Source organism: Falco peregrinus, chromosome 7 (assembly GCF_023634155.1).
Source record: "Falco peregrinus isolate bFalPer1 chromosome 7, bFalPer1.pri, whole genome shotgun sequence".
In the NCBI taxonomy this organism is placed as follows: Eukaryota; Metazoa; Chordata; class Aves; order Falconiformes; family Falconidae; genus Falco; species Falco peregrinus.
The window spans coordinates 6,904,468-6,926,230 of NC_073727.1; the positions used below are offsets into that span (position 1 = coordinate 6,904,468).

General features: G+C 43.2%; 1 protein-coding gene and 1 long non-coding RNA gene across 2 annotated transcripts; one reads left to right on the forward strand and one right to left on the reverse strand.

Moving 5' to 3' along the window:
- Positions 1-10,434: 10,434 nt before the first annotated feature.
- PIGM (phosphatidylinositol glycan anchor biosynthesis class M) lies at positions 10,435-14,094 on the reverse strand. The gene has a single exon (XM_005239160.3). It carries the CDS (start codon positions 13,962-13,964, stop codon positions 12,714-12,716), a length of 1,251 nt encoding a protein of 416 aa, XP_005239217.2. The 5' UTR covers positions 13,965-14,094; the 3' UTR covers positions 10,435-12,713.
- Positions 14,095-14,165: 71 nt separating this feature from the next.
- LOC114012651 (uncharacterized) lies at positions 14,166-16,122 on the forward strand. The gene is made up of 3 exons (XR_003555260.2): positions 14,166-14,800; positions 15,224-15,281; positions 15,899-16,122. It is a non-coding gene; the product is annotated as an uncharacterized LOC114012651 (long non-coding RNA).
- The last annotated feature ends 5,641 nt before the right edge of the window (positions 16,123-21,763 follow it).

A 21,763-nucleotide genomic window follows, 5' to 3' on the forward strand; every position in this document is an offset into this window, starting at 1 on the left:
AACTGAGAGGAATTAAATTAAATTAAGCAAAAGGAAAGTTAGCAGCTAAGACCGTCAGAAGCAAATTGGATGGTTTTGTTTTAGTCCAGAAAAGGAAGACCAAGATGACTGTTTTCTTTTCTACGTTTCACGGTGTGTTGTTCTTTTTTCTTGCATAATTTTTTCTCATGTAGAAAGGCCAAACCAGGAAACCCTAATCCAAAACTGAAAAGGAAACCTCAAAAAACACATTTTGCTTCAAGAAGGAAAAAGGAATTGAGATTTTGGACTGATGGTTTTCAGAATTACTGTGTTTACTATTGATTTCATTTTTTCTCGTTCTTTAGAATTGATGAATATCTAGAGGTTCTGCTTAATTCTTGTAGTGATAGATCTTCATCTGGAAACACAAAATTGTCACAATGTAACCATAGGCGTTTCCTTGGCTCAGTTGCCTTTGGTCTAGACTTGAAATGTCGTGCTTCGCGCTACTGGGCTAAAGAAAATTCCCCTTACACTGATGCACAGCAAAGATATCCTGAAAAAGCTCCAATGTATCTGCTAAAGTTTGCCCATAATTACCCTGCTGTACCTGCACCGATTTCCACAGGGCTTGGAAAGCCTGTGTTTTGAATGCTGAAATGTCTCACATCCGTTTGCTGTTCAATAATGGAATAGATAGCCAAAGACTTTTTTCAAAAAAGAAGTGTTTTCAGCCACTTCAGGCTACGGCACCATTAGCACGCCGTGCAGTGTAATACCAACAGATAAGCTGGCTGGAGCAGTCGGAGCTGAGGCCCCGAACACATTGAGGGGGGTCCCTGCGGAGCAATTTGGTTTTGCCCCCCTCTGCTGCGTTACTACAGTTTGTGTGTGGTAGAAGGTATCTGAAGAGAAGTGGAAGAGGCTTCCGTCACCAACAGGCAAGGCAGCAGCTGGGAAGAGGGGGACAGTGAAAAAGAATAGGGTGAGACAAGTCCTTCAGAAGAGTTCACTAGGACAGGGATGGCAACGGAGCAGAAAGATGGGAAAAGATACTGATGAGGGGGTGCCTCAATGGGAGAAACAAGAGAGCTGAGGTCTGGTAGCTGACAGCAAGTGTGAAGGTGCAGATGGCTGTACATCATAGCACAAGGAGGACTCAGTGTTAGCACGACACGGCTCAACCTGGTGGAAGAGCACCGTACTGGTGCATGCATGTTCCACACATGCCACAGAATTCCATGGCAGTGCATTTACCCGCTGGTTCAGAGACTCCTACTCCCACAAAGCCTTGGCGTTCATTAGGTGGGCATGTGGAGCAGGTCTTCATCCAAAAGAAATTCAGATCTTTATATCGACAGCACACTGTGATGCAGACCAACACAGCTTCAGTTCACTGATGCTCTGAACTAAAATACACATGTAGATGTGCTTTAACAACTTGACTGAGGTCTCGTTACACCGTGTCATGGAATTTCTGTGGGAGCTTGTTCTGGAGCCTTTATTAAGAGTCAACTCAGAAATACAGCCTTTATCATCTGGTTAGGGTGATAATCTATGTTACTATCAATTCTTCCTCACATTCTCTAGCAACATAAAAAGTACTTAAGTAGTTGTGATGCTTTTGGGAGGTGTTTGGTCAGCAGTGCTAGAGTCTGAGTTTTCCTAGGCTCAGGAAGGTTTGCACAGTACACACATGCTACTGATAAGTCCCTGAAGACGGGTGGATCACTTCTTGTGAAAAGGGACAATTATGTTTCTGGTGCATCAAATTTTGACTTGTCAATACTGCACAAGAACAAGTATAATTTATCCCAAGGATCTGACTATATATTTCTCTGTTTAGGAAATAAATGCACGCACTGTTTGTGTTCAAACTACTGAAAAGCTATCAGATTAAAATTACTTTCTGTCCCATACAACTGACTGCTACTGATGATCTAGGTGTGACAGCTTCTAGATACCAACCTCTTTGCCATCTGGTCTCTCAGAAGAGCAAAACCCCTGCATTTGCTTTGAAAGCAGCTCTGCCATATGGCAGCATAGTACCTATTTAGATTCTCAGGGCTGAAGTATATCATTTAGTTTTCATGAGTGTTCTTGAAACTGCTTTGCAGAAATCTGGCATTGGAATAACATCCGCACTGCCCATCTAAATGTGAGCCATGGGTTTTTTTCTTCAATATTCTGATGCTCCTTTTCTCTAACAGATACTTTCTTCATATTCATTCACCAAACATACATAAGATTACATGTTCTCATGAATACATTTGACCTTTAAGTTGCTGAACCTATGCATGTTCAGTGACTAATGCAGCATGATTCCTTTGTAAAGTGTTTCAATTTGGCCTGCAGTCAAAGCACCTGAATTACTTCTAACACCTTGGCTTGACAAGAAGATGTAATTGTATTAGTTTCTCAGTTTTTGCAACTATACTTTAATGCAGGTTGAAATAATGCTGAAATTTCAAGCAGCTAAGTCCCCAGCTGAGACCTCCTAAATCATCCTGAGGATTAATTTTAGACAGAATGTCAGCTACTAATCAACACTAAGGATCAAATTACTTGTACTTTTTCCAGACTGCTAAATTAATACGGTGTTAGCCTTGATGAACTGCAACAAAGTTATATTTTTATATGGTACTGTAAATTGTCTGTAATGCCTCTGTAACAAAAGTTCACTTCTCTTTCTGCAGAGGCATAATCAAAGCCATAAATATGCAAGTGTGAAGTGAAGAGACAAAGTGCAGCAAATGTCACTGATGACTAGTGGCTTTAAAGAAAGCATTTTCAAACATCTTGTGAGCCACAGTGTTTACCTTTGATGCCTCTTGCTGGGCTTCTAACCTGCTCGTGCAGGACCTGGGACGAGGCAGCTCTCAGAAGTGCAGAACAAACTCTGCTCCCGTTGTGATGAAAGACTCAAGCATGGCACCCATATGCTGTCGGAGTCAGCCTGCCCGCAAGGAAATGCTAGAAAATGTGCTAGTATGAGAATAATTAAATGGACAAATCTGGTTTAGACAAAAGCAGAAACTTTCCCAACACTAATCTATTCCAGATTGCAAGGAAGCTTTCAATAGCTTTTGCCTTCTTTGAATTCTCAGGGGACCATTGTAGCATCAGAACCAATGAATGACAGAAATACAGGACAATTTTTCACACTGGATTAACATTAGCTGTCAGGTTCAAAGACCTCGGGACCACAACTAAGTGGAACCATTGGATGCAAGACATGCCTATACATCTACCTGCACAGGACGTATATAGGAGTTGCATCACTGGTAAGCCATCGCCCTAGTGACTGTGGTCACACAAGCAGCCTGTAATAGATGAGCAGTTCTATCTATACCATGTGTAGTGAGCTTTCTTTTAACCCTTACAATTAAAACACTGGAAACACGAGGGAATTCCTTTCGTCCAAAGTCCCATTTCAACGGCGTGCTCAGCTGCTCTGGCAGGGAAGCAACGGGGAGAAGCAGCCCAAAATGTGGCTGCTGCTTTCCCTCCGAGACAGCAGGTGCCATACCCAGGTAGGCAGAGGGAAGGAGCGCAACGAGGCAGGTGCACGACGCCTGGAGAAAATGTCTCTTCGAAGAGCCCGGACCTACCAAAGACAGCTGCCACCTGCCCAGGTGTGATGAGACCTCCAGCCTCTCCAACACAGCAGCTGTTTTCAGCCTGGCTTGAATTTCTGAGATAATTTCTCAGCATGGGTCAGTCCAGGCCATGCCTGGAATGTTGCCCATTCCTCTTTACTTACTTAAATGGTGTTTCAGATGCAAAATTTGCCAAACTCTTTAACTTTGTGCCCTGTCGATTGCAGTACTTTGTAGAAAGGGTTTATTTTCTGATTAAAAAAAATCACACTTGTTTTCTGCAGCCATCACTCTTTTCTCTTACCGACGGACTAAGTTAATCATCCTAAACGGCAGTACATATCATTCCAGAGCTAAAGGTAAATTATTACTAAAACAGAAGACGTTAGTCAAGACAGATTTGGCTAAGGGCTAGATCTTTATTTTATTTTGCAATGACACAAGACTTTATCAGTACAGGTGACTAGAGTTGTGCCAATTTGTCTGGGTCTTCCCCCACTCTTTCTTTCCCCCATCCCACTGAAAACACATGAAGTCCTGTAAGAAAGCTGTGGTTTACTTTTGGGAGAGAAGGCAGCTAAGTTCCAGGTGCTTGGTATGCTTGAATTAACCTGACCTAATAAACTGTCTGAATCTACAGTTTCTGGTTTCTAATTGCTTAGCCAGCTAAAAACACCTCTCTTTGATCATACAGATGTCAGCTTTGATTTCTTTTTTCTCCCCTTCTCACCTATCAATCTGTCACCAGCTGCTAACTGTCATCTGTGAAATGCCAACAAAACAAGTCACAGTGGTGGTTTTACTGGCACAATCTGGTGGCATCCACTCTGGGAAAAAAGAGCAAGCAGAGATGCACAGGCCCACACCTGAGATGTTATCTGACATATGACTTCAAGTGGTGTAAAAGAAAGGGCATAACCAAATAACAGAGCATACTTGGTTATGGGAGTGCTCTGCTGGGGACACTTGTGTGGTTAACAACCCAGGAACAACCATCGTTGATTGGACCAGTATCCTTCTCCAAATGTGGTCAGCAACAGATGCTAGACTAGACAGAGGAGAGATTTCCCCAGAAATACTTCCCTATTTTACCATGATTTGCAGCTTGGTAAATTCCCAAGACTGGAGAAGACATTTCTTTTTTATTATTATTTAATAGCCCTTGACAATTTTTTCTTCTATGTATTTGTCCAGTTGTTTTCATAGCCATGTAACATAGCACCCTAAGCGTCCTGTGTCTCCAAAATCAGAATATTTGGTCACCATTTCCATTCCTAAGGAATCTGCAAAGGCCCAGTTCTCTTCAGGGGACAGCCGAGGACTTCACCCCTTCCTTCCAGAGGGAGTTCAATCCAACAACCTCAAGCCTTCAGCTGATGCAAGAGTATTCTGAGTATAATGCAATTCACAAAGTACTTCATGTGTGAGCTTTTTCTCTGAATGCATGTAACGAGGAAACGGGCTGGTGTCGAAGTTACTTCTTACTGAAGGATCAACCACTGTTCAGTCTTTGCATCAGTTTTCTCTACCGACAATTCTAGATTTTCTAACCTTTCTAGACCTCACGTTATAGATGAAATAAGTGTAACAGAAATGACTTTTTGCTCTGAGTCATATTTATTTGCATGCTTCTCATTTTGCATATCCCATCATGCCTGCCTCCACTGCTAAAAAACAATTGGAATTCCACATGATAAAGTAACACATTGGTGGCTGTCATCATTTTACTGAGGCAGATCTACCCTCCCAGTCCCAGGCTATTGATAAAGGCCTGATAAAGGGGCAGGCTTGGCCCTGTAACCTGAAAGGGGCCTCTTCCCATATCCTAAGCAGATGCTTATCCAGTCAGGGTGGGCATGAAGTCCTGGAATTTGCTGCTGTACTATTACAGATGAGGACTTATATAGTCATATAGTACATATACATATCTTTAGATATATGAGGAGATATATATAGCTATCCTAATAAAGATTAAGGCAACATCTGGGTGCCTTAAGAACCATGGAAAAATCTATTCTGGGCGCGCTACGGGGAAGTTTGCATCTGTGCATTCCCACCACCTACGGCCTCCAGCACTGAGCATGCACTTGTTCCAGAAGCTTAGAAGGCTGAAACAAATTTAGAGCTCCCTGTAACTGCTTCTGGCACATCTGGTCCAGATTTCATTTTGGTAGTCTGTGCATCTTTGAATGAAAGCTTTGGAGAAAAACCGAGGTGAAAGAATTCATTGTTTCACCTGTATCTGAGCACAGAGCTGTAATTTTCCCTCACAGTGGTGCTCAACTAGTAACTTTTCCTTGGATGACATCATAATATATAGGATGTTTTACGAATACACAGAAACACTTATTCAGCCATTCTCTCTCACATCTGAGGCAACAGCTGCAAAGCTATCTGCGGTTTCATTTCCCTAATACATTTTCAAAATGAACTTCCAACACAATGTTGGCAGACCACTAATAATAAAAGCTTAATTACTTGTGGTATCAACTACACTACGATTTTTCTAAAAGTTTTTTCTCATTTGTCTAGCTTTTTACCATGAACGCTATTAATCTGCTTCCAGATCTTTATTTAGCTTCAGCAGTAGTCCACCCTCTCATAGAAATGCAATGCTGGAATGCACCTGAGAACCTAACATATCCTGCAGAAAAGGTTTAAATAAACAAATATTTAAATAAATAAATAAAACATTAAAAAATTGAATAAACACACACAAAAAAAAGGATTCTGAATATTTTTTAATCAAAATGTCTTTAGTTAAGTGCTTATGGTTTACTAACGATCAGGCTTATAACTGTTTCAAACAAGACTGCAATCACTTCACGGCAGCATGTTACAGGAATGGGTCAGGAGACCCCTCTTGGCTTGAATAAGTTGTGATTTAAATGGATCAAGCAACCAAAAGTGGCAGAGGCAAAAAGCACAGTGAGCTGAATTCACTTGTTAATGATGAATTAGAGGCAGGGGCAAGACAATAGTCAAGGTCTCTGGGGCCTCAGTTTTGCCCTTGTTTCTTGATCACTTTGCTCCAGCCTGTACATGTAAATTTTGGCCCTAGCCATGCAGGATTTCTTTCCAGTGAACAAACAACATCTGATTCACTTCCAGCAACAAACTTTCTTATACTTATCAACCAGTTTATTAGAGCATGAAGGAAAATTGGTCATGACTTCAGTTCCTGTACTGCTGGAATTAACAAGCTGGCTGTTGCCAGCACTAAACTTGGAAGTGCTAATGGTAATTAAAATCTATTTTCAAACACATCTGACAGTTTTAAGGTGAATAAGTACTTGTTACTCATGTGAATTTCCAGACTGTGTAAGAAAAAAAAAAAAAAAAAAAAGGTGCTACTTTCTTCAGGAAGATGTCAGCTGTGGGAAAGAAATAATTATTAATGAATTATTTATGTTGGGTGATATAGCATTTGTTCTCCTTTAGTGAGTTTATGGCTATGTGTGTTCTCCAAACTCTGAGTAAGAGAAGCTTGGAACCAGAATTTACAAGCATTGCTATTTTTGGTTAACTTTTTAGTTGTTATATTGTTGTTACAGCAGAAAGATATGGCAAAATAGTGCTAATATTGAAGCTGAAATCAACTGTTAGTAGCTTTACTACCATTTGACAAAAGTCCATGTAGCCCATTCACTCAATTTTTCCTCAGGTGCATTTGAGTAAAATACCTTGTATTAACAAAGTACCCTAACACCTAGCCCAAATGGGACTGTGTTCCAAAAGGTAATCTTGATTATTCAACATATTCATACCATACAGTGTGGAAAATAAAGGAAGGATAATCATACTTTGTTTTCCACTTCATTTTCTAAGCCGGCTTCCTGGCTAATTCAATCTATTGGATCAGTGGGAGGGACATGGGATAGATTAAAAAAATGTTGACTGTCAGATCACCAGGGGACGTGAATTAATGTTCTTTTGCACAGAATGGAAGCATATGGGCCACAGAGTGAAGCTCTCCTTGGAAAATTACTGTCAAAACAGTACCATCTCTATTAACACAGCTGCTGACTTGTGAAGCAGGAATCAGATTTTACTTGAGTTAACCTTCAAAAAGCCGTTTCAGAGGGAGTGCTCACTAATACTCTCTTGCTACACCAACAATATTGCCTATTTAACAGCTTACACAGGTTGCACCTGTACAACTCCAAAAGTGCTACTACAGGATGTTACATCCTATAGACCCCCTTATGATAATGTGAAGGAAGCAAAATAATGTTCACCCAGCCTGACAACTGCTATCAAGGTGCCATCTTCCTCCCGTAAAAAGGGAAAGCGCACTTGACAGAATATCCTTCATATACCTAATACAGGTTTCACAGTATGGGCTTAGTGCTCAATTTGTTTGCATTTCAGCTGATGTCCAAGGCTGAAATTCTGTCTTCATATATAATTGGATACAGACATTTCCTTTAGATATTTCTTCCACAGATGTTCTAGCTTGCTCTCCCAACAATTTCCACAGGAAACAGTGAGGGTCTTTTATCTGTCATTTCTTTACGTGCAAGCTATGCAATGTTTTATCTGAAGGGAATGTTAAAGGCTCAAAGTCAAGAAGAGGCTGAAGCTAATGCTTTATTTACACATTAAGTAAGATTGCCTCTAATAAGCAATGTCTTGTTCCTGCAGAAGTGCATGCCTGCCCCAGCACGTGCCAGAAACGACAGTCATGAGGAATTCTGCTGAAACAAAATCCTACTGATTTACACTGTTAAAAAGTGACAAGTTTTGGTCTTCTTTGCATATACTGGCAGTGTCCAATGACAAAGAGACTTAAAAGTTACTTAAAAACGCATGGACTGCATGGATTTATTAAGGTCCTTACAGAAAAGCAATGCAATTTTTTTATCGTTGTTATTAACAATGGTACTGCTTCATCAAGAGAAATGTTTAACTTTCTGATACTTCTGGTAATACAAAATGTAGGCTTCTGACCTCATTCATCATGCACAAAGACTGAAGCAATCCTCCTATACAAGTAATGCAACCAGTGCAGATTGTTGTAATGAAGAACATCGGGATACTGGTGGAATGTGCACCTTCAAATATAGTCAGAATTAGTTGGTTCTTGAACATAATCTGTTACAACTCAAGATCGCTGCTGCGTTATGCTTTACTCTCCATATGCACCCAGATTTATGTAATTCAAACCTTAGAGTCACTAGCGCTTTTGAGTGCTGAATGTAAGAAACTTTTATGAAACCTGTTGTACAGAGGGCAGCTCAGAAAAATTAAGTTATTCAAAGGAGTCTTGACTGGGACTTTTCTTTTTGCTTCTCTACATGCAGGTAAATGTTTAGGTTTGTGCGTACGGTGCACATAAACATGGCCTTAAGGAAGAAAGTTGCATGAGTGGTTGAGTTTCAGTCTGAGTAAAGGGTTTGTCCTAAATTCAGGATAATCGTATTCCATAATGCTACTATCATTAGTATATGCACTCTGCAGCTGCCTTTGGGAAGTAAGTGAAGAACGTACTTTTTGAGCTCCATGTGTTCACTTCTGTATTTCTGCAGCCCTTTTAAAATACATGCCTTATTGTCAGCTAAAAAAAAGGGAGCAATTTGCTCATGATTTCCTGCCTTTTAACATTTGCTTTCTCTATAAAACCTTATGAAAAATGTTGGAGTTTCCCCTTGCTGTTAAATATAAAAGCTTCAATGTTTCTTGGGAAAACAAATCTGACGAGCTCAGTTCAGAGCATGTAAATGCTGCCTTTGCTATTACAGGAGTCAATGCAATGCCAGTTACACAGACAGGGCAGTTACTTAATAAGGACCAAGTACACGGTTTTCGTGTCAGAGATGGTAATTTTTAGCATGCTCATACTGAAACTTAATGAAACATTTATTACCATATTTTTGTTTACCATGCTATTTCAGTAATTCCATTTATAAATTTTACAGTGAACTATTTTTAACACTGAAGCTTTGACTAAAGTCACCCGTGAATAAAGTCATGAGCCTTTGGACTATAGGCCATGGTGTAAAAAGCAAGGCAAAAATGTTATTTGCCTTTATAATTATTTTCTTCTTTTTACTTAATCTTTCACATCTTGTACTTTGCATTTCAGGGCTGGTTGCAGTGCAATGTGGAAAATTTCTGGAAATGAGACAGATGCCATTGGAGACTTCAAGATTTTTTTTTAGAAAATGGACAGCATTACAATTTTGCAACCCATGGTAGGGAATGAAAGCTAGCATTCAGACACTTCAGTTCTCAATTACCAAAAGATAAATGGACATAAAATTATTAAGCAAAAGAATCTGAACACTATCAAAAGCAATGAATGCTCCATAGGAAATGAATTTGGTAAATTTTAAGGGCATTATGATTAATCACCATGACTTGTTCATGAATTAGAACTTGTTCTGCACTTGGCTACAATTATTTTGATTTAATGCTTTTTATCAGTGAATGAAGTTATTCAACTCCATTTAACCATCTAAAGCAATTTGCACGACCTAAACTCTCGGATATCTCTCCTGTTCGTCTCTTTCAGTTCATTTCTCTCATGCAGCTTTTTATGAGTCACTGAATCCCAAACACATTTGGGTGACTAGCTTACTTACAAAACAAGTACTGTAAAAAGAGAGAGTCATACTGGATTATTAAATTGATGACTGTAAACCTAAGTTTGTATAAAAGCCTTTTTATATCTCATTTATGCACGACTTTCTCAGATCACTGCTGAAAGGCTGGTACTGACCTACAAAGGGAAGGTACTCTTTGGTCCCTGTTGCCAAAACACTTGGCCTTCTGAAGGCCTCAAAATGATTTAGTTATTAATGAATCAGGACTGTGTTTGTCATAAGGAAATTGCTTCTCATCTCACCCAAAAAACAACATTACAATTCTGTCATGAACACAGCAACTCAAAATGTCTTTTTATTTTGAAAGGTTATTGAAGCTGGAAATGCCTTTTGGCTTTCATTTCCTTTCTCTGCCAACAGGAGGGGAAACATAAGGGAGTGGAAAGGTCTGAAAAGAGCATAATTAGGTCTGTTGAAGAGATACGAAACGTCGCTTTAGTGGAAGAAACCATGCTATCTGCAACAGAAACATCTGTAACTGGTAACAGATCAGCTGCAAGGGAAAACAAGCTATTGCCTGCATGTTGGGATGGGGTGAAGAGTTACTCGCACAGAAGAGCTTCTTCGGTCTTCTGGTGAAACACTAACTGGGCATGTCAAACTCCACCTCAGAAAATAAAACCACATGTGGGACACTTTCTCTTCACACACTCACAGCACATAGAAAATCTTTTGGAGATTTACATAAAACTAAACAGTGTGTGAAAGCACCTTGCGCCACCAGTCTTTTGACTGATAAACCTCTTGCGGAAGACATGGACAAGCTGATGCTAGAAGTCTTCCTTCATCCCAGGCAAGGCCAGGGGAAGGAAATCAGTGCCATACCCATAAGACCTGCCTGAAAAACCAAGCCAGTTTGTCAAAAGAATATTCCTTGCCTCATCCAAATTCTGGATTTACAGAGAGGCTGGCAGGATCTTCACAATGTGAAGGCGAGCGTGAGCGCAGACCGGTTGGGGAAACCAGGATGCCTTTTGCAGGGAGCAGAACCACCTGGCACTGCTCTGAGCAGGGAAATCAGCCTTCCTCCTAACACACCAGATCAGCTGAATTGGGCCAGAGTGGTGTAAGGACATTGTCACTCCTCCGGGTAGCACACCCTTTGGCTCTGGGCTGTTGGGGCGCAGGGGGTTCCTCTCTTTTCACATGACTGCCTCAACGGGCCTGAGAAGCAATGGGAAAAATTCACAGCCAAAACACTGCAATTCAGCCTCATGAGGTGGAACTACAACCAGGAAAGAAAACCCTGTACGTAAGAAAGCCGGGAGCCCCCGCAGTCCTGGGGAGGAGGGCTGCCTCAGGAGATCGCAGGATTCAGAGAGGCAGCACGACATGCGTAAACCTGGAAGGGAGCCCGCCTGGCCACATCCTTTCCTGCTGACAACACTGGGAATCCCATGGAGTGGCTGAAATTATTTTGCCTTCAAGCTCTGCTCCATGTTATACAGTAAGGGTTTCATTTTCTGTAGGATGTAACTAAAAGCTGAGGCAAATGTGAAAATTCTTAATCTTGGCACATGCAAGATTTTATTAAAAACACATCGCCAGCTTCCACCTCAGACAAGGGCTGTGTACACCAGACCTCTTGCAGGATGATCTTGAGAGTACTGACTCCGAAACGGCTCTGAACACCTCTCATTCAATTCCACGGACACCCAGTTCCACATCTTCTCGTGTCTCATCTGGGAATAAATACCTCATTTTGACAGGTTGTAGAGCTTCCTATTTTAAAACTTCCCTTTGCTTCTGGCAATTGCTCCACTTCCTCAACTCTTTTCACTTTCTTTTTAATTTATTTTTAATAGTAGAGATATTGAAATACCGAGAGACTACATTTCCAGTTACTTTTGGTATAAACACTAGTGCTTTTGGGACACAAGTAGAGTTGTACATTTGACTCTTTGCATTTGTACTGTTAACGCCCACAATAACTGTTGTCTTACATTCGTTCATTAGCTTAGCCCTTACAAACCCCACCACCGACTTGATGGAATGTACAAGACTGTCAAACCGCAACATCCATTTACGTGTTTTTCTAGACAGAGACTACATCCTCACTAAAAGGGTGCCAGGGAGTAAGACTGGGGCTGCTCCATGACGGGGTACGAGCAGGAGCCGAGGGTGACCCCAGCACAGGCCATACCCTCACTGAGCAGGGTGCAGTCACACTGTGTCTGAAGACAGGCGCTGGTAAGAGTTCAGCCACAGCCCCAGACATGGGAAGTCATGAACTGGTCTGGGGTCCTTCCAGGGAGTCCAGCCAGGGGCAGCAGGAGACAGGGCTGGAGACAGTTCTGGAGAGGCAGTTAGGATGCGGTTCTGAGGTCCACATGGGAGACAGGTACACCCACAGACACAGACGCTGATCAGGGCAGGAGTGGGACTGCTCAGGGCAATTAAGACCGATCAGTGCCCTCATGGCCCTGAAACAGTACCATTTACATAAAACACGCTGTAGTACAATGTACATGCATTTAACACGAAACAAAGTCCTGGTGACAGGACAAGCCTAATCAAGAACAGTAGGGCTGCTTTTGGATTTTGGCCTTTAGTGTTGTTTGAGGTTTTTTGCAGCTTGTGCTTCTTTTTGGTAATGTGCAATTATCTGAACAATTATGAGGCTATTAATAAAAAGGAAAAGCAAGCCTGCCAACCATATAAGCAAAAAGGTGTTATATCCTTTGAACTCCAGAAAGTACGCAGGAGCGAGCCACAGGCCCTGTCCAACAAGCCACAGAAAGAGAAGCACCACAGCACGACGCCAGGGCATCTTAACACTGGGCATTATGAGGGGCAAAAGGCAGAGGTACCAGACAAAGTACTGGGATGTGCATACTTTGTTAAAAGTCACAAAAATAGCGGTGTGTAGGAAACAACAGAAGGCAAGGTCTCTGTAAAAGGCTACGGACACAACCAGGAGTAAAAGCAGCTGGGGCAGGAAAGCTGCGAGCCCCAGGGCAAAACTCCATTTGCTCTCCGCAGTTAAGTACAACATGTAGAAATAGGGAGAGAAGTTATGACGGATATCCCTCCTGGTCAGGTGGTAGAGGTAGGCATGCTCCAAAAACTCCCAGCCATAGAGGTAATAAAAAGCAAAAGTCAAGGCAGCCAGCATGGAGCCCGCAACCGTTCCAAAAAGCAACACATCGCGGTTCAGCACCTTTAGAAAAAGCTGCCAGAGGTCACCTATGGAGGTAAACTTTGCTTTTTCGCAACTCCTGGTCCCCCCCGCCCCCTCCCCGCCCCGCCCTTTGCCCCGCAGGTGGAGCGCTATGGGCAGCGCGTAGGTCAGCGGGTATATTTTCAGGTGCACAGCCAGCCCGTAGCAGGCCGCGGCCTTCCCGATGCTCCCCACCGCCAAGAAGTCGAGGGTGGCCAGCACCATCAGGGCCACCAGGGCCTCTGCGTTGCCCCGGCTGGACACGGCCATGGGCAGCGGGTTGAGGAGCCAGGCGGCGGCACAGCACCCGCAGGCCCGGCCGCCGGTGACCCCTCGGCGCCGCAGGGCCCGGTAGGCGACAACAGCAGCCGCCAAGTCCCCCGCCACGAAGAGCAGCTTCCCGCAGGCCTCAGCCAGGTAGACGTTGGGCGTCAGGAGCCAGGCCAGCAGCGGGGTGTAGCGGTAGGTGGCCCGGCGGTAGGGCGACCGCCCCTCGGTCACCAGCCGCGCCGCGTCGGTGAACACCCGGTAGTCAACGTCGGTGTAACGCACCCGCATGGCCCCGTCCTGGTGCAGGCCGTACAGCAGCAGGCCCAGCCGCGCCAGCAGCGCCGCCAGCAGCACCGTGCCCAGCGCCATGGCACCGCCGCGTCCGCAACCGGGGGGGGCGGGGGGGGAGGGGTAGGCACCGGCGGCCCCGCGCACAGCTCGCGGCGGCCACGGGGGCGCGACCCCGGCTGCGCGCGCTCCTGCGCCCGTAGCGGCGGCGGGGCGGAGGGCGGGACCGCGCATGCGCGGCGCGCCATGAAGCCGTGGCGGGTTGTGCGCGGGCCGCGGGGAGCCGGGCCTGGCCTGGCCTCCCCTCCCCTCCCCTCCCCTCCCCTCCCGCGGGCCCGGGAGCCCCCTGCCCCCTGAGGCGCCGGCAGGGCTGCCTGAGGGGAGCCGGTCATGCCTCCCCTCTGCGGCTGCCGCTGCGAGACCAGGTGCCCTCCGCCCCCTGAGGCGCCGGCAGGGCTGCCTGAGGGGAGCCGGGCGTCCCTCCCTTCAGCCGCCGCCGCTCCCCTCCCCCGGCTGCGGGCCGGGCGGCGCCGGGCTCTGCGGAGAGCCCGCGGAGCTGTGTGCCCTCGCCGCGTTGGCGTCGGGGCGGCGTGGCTGCGCTGCCGGCGGCCTGTGTGTGTTCCGACGGGCCGCGGGGCCTGGCTGCTCGCCGCTGCGGCCGCTGGCTGAGGGTCTGGCGGGGGACGGGCCCCCTTGGCGAGGGGGGAGGGGGCGCCGCGGGCCGCGCTGCCGCCGCTCCTTCACCCTCAGGGGCGGGGGGCGCCCTGCGGCGTGGGTCTGCGGGGCTCCGTGGGCAGGGAGGCAGCGTATGTGACAGTGGTTCAATAAGAAGAAGAAGGAAAAATAACATCTGTTATTTACTTTCTGCAAATGGCTGTGTTTTGCCTAGACGGATGAGCTCTCTCTAGAGCACTTAGGTGAGCTTCCTTCCACAGCAATTTTCTCATTTAATTAGATCAGAAACAGTACCGTGAAAAGCAGAGCTTAGAAAGAAATTAATTCCACTGTATTTTGAGGGGGGGTTATACGTTTTTCAGATAACCCAGACAGGAAACTATTTGCTCTAGATTGTATCTTGCATTGGAATTGTGTCTGATTTAAAAACAGGTATTTATTACTTAGCAGTATTACAGGTTTCATGCTAGAACTGCGTAGGGCTTTTTTAGAGGCGTTTTATTAATCAAAAAAACGTGCACTTGCTTGTTTAGTAGTTAATTGCAACTGCATTATTTTTGCCGAATGGTTTAATTTGGGAACGCTGTGGGAGCTGCAGTGTTGCTGGCTCATGTTGCTTAAAGAAAATCATCTGTTTTTTTCTCTGTTCTGGGGACACTCATCAGAGGACTGGGAGCAGGCACGTTGCATTTGGCACAGAAGTCTTGGAGGCTGTCCTAACTGGTAGGTTATTCAGGGGACAAAAAGATATTTCTGTTTGTGCACACGCAGCTATTCATTTTTATCCCTTAGACTGCTGCACTTTGCATAATGCAATCACATATAGGCTGAGATGTCCAATGGGAGAAGCATAGTAACCAAGTAACCTGGAGAACCAGTTTTTCCTCTGTCTGTCTAAGTCCCCAGATATTTACATATTGTGTACTAAACCCCACATCTTCAACAGGAAGGCTCAAGAGACTTCTCCATTAACTCACCATATGACATCATGAAATCCTATAACTGATGATTAGGGCTTTTTTGGGATAGGGCATGAGGGTGGTTGTGGATTCTTCATAATTAATTGTTTACTCATTACTGCTGTTCTACTTTAGAACAGGAAAGGTTGGTAACATCATTTTATCACCTTCCTTTTTTCATCTTAGACTCTGATGGCTGGGATACTTTTACAGAAGGTTATATCACTTATCCTTTGTTGTGCCCGGGATATCCTCTGGAAATGCTAGGAGATAGAAACTTAATAAAATCACTGAGACTGAGATCACTTGATAGTTTGTGGAACTGCAGGTCTAAGCAAAAATATGCATGTAGAGACCTATTTTTGTGTTTGTTTGTTTCAGGAAGGTTGCTGCTCATGAAGTATTCCTGCCATCTGCCTGCTTTCTCCCCGGATTGTTTGCAGTTCTTCTGTTGCCTCTTTGGTTGGAATATGCTTTGTTATTTCAGATCCTTTGAGGAAACGGTTCATTGTCAGAACAGAATGCATTGTTGTTTATCTGCTGAAGTGCCTAAATTTAATGGTATTGATTAAATAATCCTAGTTTAATAAACACTTAGGAGTTTGCAGGTGTCTCAAATGTTTGTCTGTTTCTGACAGTCTGTTTTCAGACAAATCTTTTATTCTTATCTGAAGTTAATAGGGGTTGTGAAGCTGTCCATAGTGACTGTTTATCTGGATTCTAAAGAGGAAAAGGTAGGTAATTTAATTCTAAAGGGTTTTGAAGTTAGTAAAACAGAAAAGGTACCTTAGCTATTGTTGCGTGTGCCGTGACTATATGGCATTGCCTGAGCTAGAAAAATAATTTATTTTCCTTATCAGTAATTTAACATCTTGAAAATAAGCTTGAAGCTCTTCAGAGAATTAAGGTTTGGCTCAAAAATGGGTTTGGCTTCAGATTTGATACCAGCTCGCTTAACCTGATTTGTCATGTCCTGTAGACTTTAATGCAGGAAGGAGGGCAGTCTTATTAAAGTTATAAAGCTGTTGTTCCTGTAAAATGCTGCTTTTATTTATACAAGCCACCAGGAACCACTTTTAGGAAATGCTAGGAGATAAAAACTAATAGAACTGCTGGGACTGAAAGTGACTGATTCCAGTGCACATGAAGATGCAAAGAGTATCAAGAAAAGTGTGGAGTCAGCCATAACCACGCATAAAATATTGACTAAACAGAAATGCATATATACATATATGTGCACATATGTGTTTTCCCCATTGCCTACCATGCATTTGGTTTACACAGTCTCAAAGATGGTGCCATCAGATTATAAACTGGGGTCACATCTATGTGTGCTTCTGTTGCATGCTCATGATGGGGGGTGATAAGCCTGATCCCTAACGTTAACTTCTCATGTTGTCATTGTCTGTGACAGACCCTACTTCAGCAGCACTGGGACATATAATGCAGAAACTACCTCAAGTGCCCAGTCATTACTTTAGGCTTACAGGGCAGTTGTAGCAGTGCAAGGACAATGCAATGGGCCTTGTTATGCAAATGATGTTAAGACCTAGTGGAAGTTTTTATCATCTGAAGACCAAGGTGCAGCTGGAGGGTGACAGCTGGTGAGTGAGGGAGAGAGTGACTAGCAGGTTCCTGGTCAGTCAGGAGCGGCCATCACACTTGCTTGTTTATTTATTTGCCTTTTGGAGTTTACTCTCCACACTATGGTAGAAGGTTAGTTTTGAGGAGGAATAAGGCGAGGCTACTTTCGTGGATGAACAAAGATGAACAAATGGCTAAAAACTATATCTACTATAGCTACTATACTGACAGATACAGTAGGGCTATATATTGGAGAGACTAACAGATTACCTTTGAGAACTCAGAGGAGAAAAAGGAGGCTACTAAAGGGGTGTGAAGAAGTTGACAATGAATTAGAGGATGATTCTGGTAGCAGTGCTCTGAAGTAACATTAAGGGAGACACAGTGGTTCCCTCTCTTTGCACTGCTACCAACAAGTGTTGGGTCGCAGTGGTGAGAGCCTTACTAAGATTCAAGTGGCCTAGGAGGTTAAACAAGCTTAAATATCTGAAAAGTTATGGAAGAGTGAGCAGCAAGAGGCTTCACAGGAGGAAGGCAAGCAGGTTTCTTTAGCTCATTATGCTGAGACCTTGGGGTGAGGCGTTTTTTGTGCAGGTCTCTGCTGCAGTTACCTAATTGTTAATGGTTAGCTACACTTAGAGTTTTTGTTGTTAAGAGATAAAATTTGATCGTAATGGCTAATACTTTTTTGTAAATTGTCTTACTGTATGTGTGCTGTGATATGAGTCTATATATGTAAAAGGTGGTAGGAAAGCTGAGTATTAAAGATATGTAGGAAGGAATGTCTTAGACAATAGCTGGTGTGTGGTCTTCAGACTTCTGAAAGGGGAGACTGCTGTGCTGTGATTCATTAGAGGTGCCTTTTAATTTTCTTGGGTTTTCAACCCAGAATGTTTTCTTACATGAGAAATACTCCTGCTCAATATACTTATAAACTGACAGTAAATTTTTGATAAGGCGATTAGTACAATCTGTTTCTTGTAGCACATGAAATTTGATTAAAAAAGTGACAACACTTATGTTGGATATTTTGGGCTTGATAAAAATAATTTTTTTTGCAAATATGTTGCCTTTCAAGTATTTGTAGTGTGTTGAACTTCAGATATTATTGGGAAAAGGGAGGTATAATTCAGATTATGTAATGAAACGTTTGTTTGTGCTTTAATACTGGAATGAATAATACAGCAGGTTTTGCAAAAATAAGGTAAAAAAAAACCACTGGAACTCTTCACAGAAGAAAACCACTCTTATAAATATAAGGTTACCACTATTCCCTTAAGCTTTTTCTGTTAATATGTTTACTTAAAACCGCTTGATAAATCTATACCCTTATTCACACATTGTGCTAAAGATGTGGCTATTTGGAGAATGTGATTTGACTTGTAAAGGATTTTTCCTTTTTCCACCACATTATGATTTTGCACAATTTGCTTTAAGTGGTGTTTGCAGAGTTCTGCTTGCAGTGGTTATGCTGATTGTGTGTTGGTGTATTAGGTAAAATGCTAGCCCTTCAGGCAAAATAAGTACTGGATAAAAATTACTCTGCAAGGAAACCTGTTAAAAATTACTATTTCACCAAAAAAAGGCTACGTCTGAGAAAAGACATGTGGCAGGTTTGTCAGCAAGACTAACATTTTAGGTGCGGAATTGTGGGCTGTAACTCACAAGTTACAGGAGCTGTGGTTGAGGCCACAAGTTTATCATCATCCCTTGAAACAATACGAGCTGGTACTGGAACAGAAACCGCTTCCGTGGGTAGCTAAACTAGGGAGACTTGGCCTCTTCTAGCTTAGGTGAGTTGGGCTCCGTGGGATCCAAGAACATGGGAGTTTTGATCAAACATTTTCCTGAGGAAGAAGCAGCCATAGCTTCTCTTAGTCTTTCCCATCCTCTTCCTTGGACTTCATTTTCTGGTTAAGAGCCTGTTTGTGTTGCTGCTTCCCCCGTAGTAGGGAAATTCTATTTAAATTGAATGCCTATTTTTGTGTAAAGTTGGTGGGAATTTAATCTGAATATTTTTCACTATTATGCTACTGTTGTGGAGGGGGGAGGGATGGGCTCAGGTTTTATGGACTTACTGTGCCCCAAGTATAAGGAAACGATTCTGACTGGGTCCTTGAACGTCTAGCAGAGGGCCGCAACTTGCCACAGCTCCATTTCCAGCCAGTTGAGTGTCTTTCCATGCTGTGCTCTCTTGTCTTGATCCCTTGGTTAAGGGGATGAAAATAAGAACTAGTGTTATACCAACACATAGTAAATAAAATACCTTTAATGGAAGGCACAGGGATGAAAGATACTATTTTTTTATTTGCCTTTAGTATAATTCTCTCTAATAAACAATATGTTCTGTGGAAAAAGGTAAAATGTGATTTGTTTGGTCAATATAAATAACTGTATAGCCATAATGGATTTCTGTATATCGCTTAGTATGTTGTGCTTAGTGTAACTATAGAACAAGCAATAAGATTGAGCATACAAGTTTGTTAAAAACTACAGCTTTTCATTACCAAGTTCAGATTCCATTTCTGAAGAGTTTCTGCTGGAAAAAATGGTTGGAGATGCTGGAAAGGGTTTGGTTACACAACTGCTAAGAAAACATATTCAGTCCTTCAGAGTGAGTGTTAGGTGATTTGCCTGAGATGTAGGACGCCTGGATTTGGAAAGGTTTAAGGAAGTTTTCTTCATCCCTGGAGGTACTGTGCGACAGAGTTTTGTAAACTCTGGAGGAAGAACAACAACAGGGGGCAGAGCCAGCTCTTAACTGATGGTTTGAGCCAAATCACTGTAGTTTTTTGTCTGGTGTGTGTTTGGGTTTTTTGGCTTAGTTTAAGAAAAAAAAAAAACACCCAAAAACAAAAACGTAGTTTGTGCAATTATATTGAGTAGCTGTTGGGAATTCTGGACACTTGCCAGAGGAGTAGAGCTCTCAAGTGCTTCAGCAAGTTTTGAGAGAAAGTTGACTGAGTCTAATAGGGATACTTGTACTGCCCCTGCAAGAGGAAGAACTGCAGCAGGTATTCAAGACACCAGGGAATGCATGTTACTCTGAGCATCGCTCCTAAGTGTTGTGCTCAGAAACTGCGCCTTCTTCCAGAAGGTGCAGTGGGCCAGACGTGCTACAGAGCTGTGGTGTACCAGGCTTCGCTGTTCTGTGCCGTGTTCATCTTTGCTGTTAATGAGGTAAGAAGATAAGAACAGGTAAACACCACTTACAGATGTAGTCTTGAACTAAATCTCACGGAGTTGGCTGAGATGGACAGTAGGGACTATCCTCACCCACTCTGTTTCTTATGCTTTTGGTCATCACATGGATTTCCAAGCTTGCGCTTTTTTTTTTTTTTTCCCCAGTAGATACAAAATCGAGTTGTAAGTCTCTGCCACAGACAGAGCAGTTATTTTATGTAGCACTAAAAGGTTTCTAAAATTACTTAATAAAATCAGTGATGCAGTTTCCTGCTTTTGTCTTCATGGTCAAAGCTAATCAATGGTTCAGAGATGTTAACATCTTACTTTCTTCTATGTTGTGTGACCAAAAAACCCAACCACCCCACCCAACAAAGTTGCCATTCCTTCTCAACATTAAACATCTTAATGTTTCTTCTATCAATAATCCTGATGACATTGTTGCACTTACTTTCAATACCAGGTACCAAGCAGCGAAAACGGTAAAAAAAGTCTTTTAACCTTCCCCCCTTCTTTCTTGGTGGTGTTTTGATCTGGTCACAGTGAAAACCAAGGGAAGACAGGGCATAGTTTAGAGCAGCTAGGGGGGTCAGTGGGAGTACCTGCTTCCCTTTGAATGATTTTAGCTTTCATTGAGGAAATCTCACACGCTTAGACAAGTGGTTCTTGTCCTACCACCTACTTTTTTATGCTGACATAATGCCTTGGGGAGCTGTTCACAGAAATAAAGAGTGAAGCAGTAAGTTATGAAAAATTCAGGCCTGTAAGCACTGTATTGCACAATAAATGTAAGGCTTTGGGATTATTATGGGGCTTCCTTTTACCCCATGGTAATATGGTGCAGCCTCACTGTTTTCCAGTTGTGTTTGTGCAGCTGTTTAGAAGCAGCTGTTGGAAAAGGCAGCGCCCAGCTGCTAGAGCTAACTGTGCTGGCAGGGCTCCAGAGCTGCAGTTTGTGAGGAGCTACAGCAAGTGTGTGTGTGTGGAGAACGTGGGACTGTCTTCTCCTGTGGGACTGGTGAAAGAGAAGAGGGAATAGCTCTCTTGTTCCATCTCCAGTTCTTGAATGGGAATGTCTAAATGAAAGTGCAGGTGGGGTTTCCTGGCTCCCATTGCCTGGAAAGAAGGAACAGCCTGTAGGAGAGGCAAGCAGCTGTTAGGGAGCTCTAGTCTGTAGAGACATGGGTAACCCTCTGGTCTTCCCAAAGCTGTTTTACACTCTGTTTCCAAGTGTGTCTAAGCTCTTATCTATTTAAGTAGGAAAGGCCTTGGCTGAAAAAATAAATCATCTGTTTGCTTTGCTCACAGCAGTGCTCTGGGTAATGGTTGGTACCGCTAGCCAGATATACAGTGTGTGTGGAAAAATGTGGATGAACATTCTCTGGGTTTCCACGTCCTCCAGAGGTTTTGCAAAAAACAGTTGTTCTCTGTTGCATAAAATTTCAAGTACTCCCTGTGGAAAGGGAACAAAACATTTTT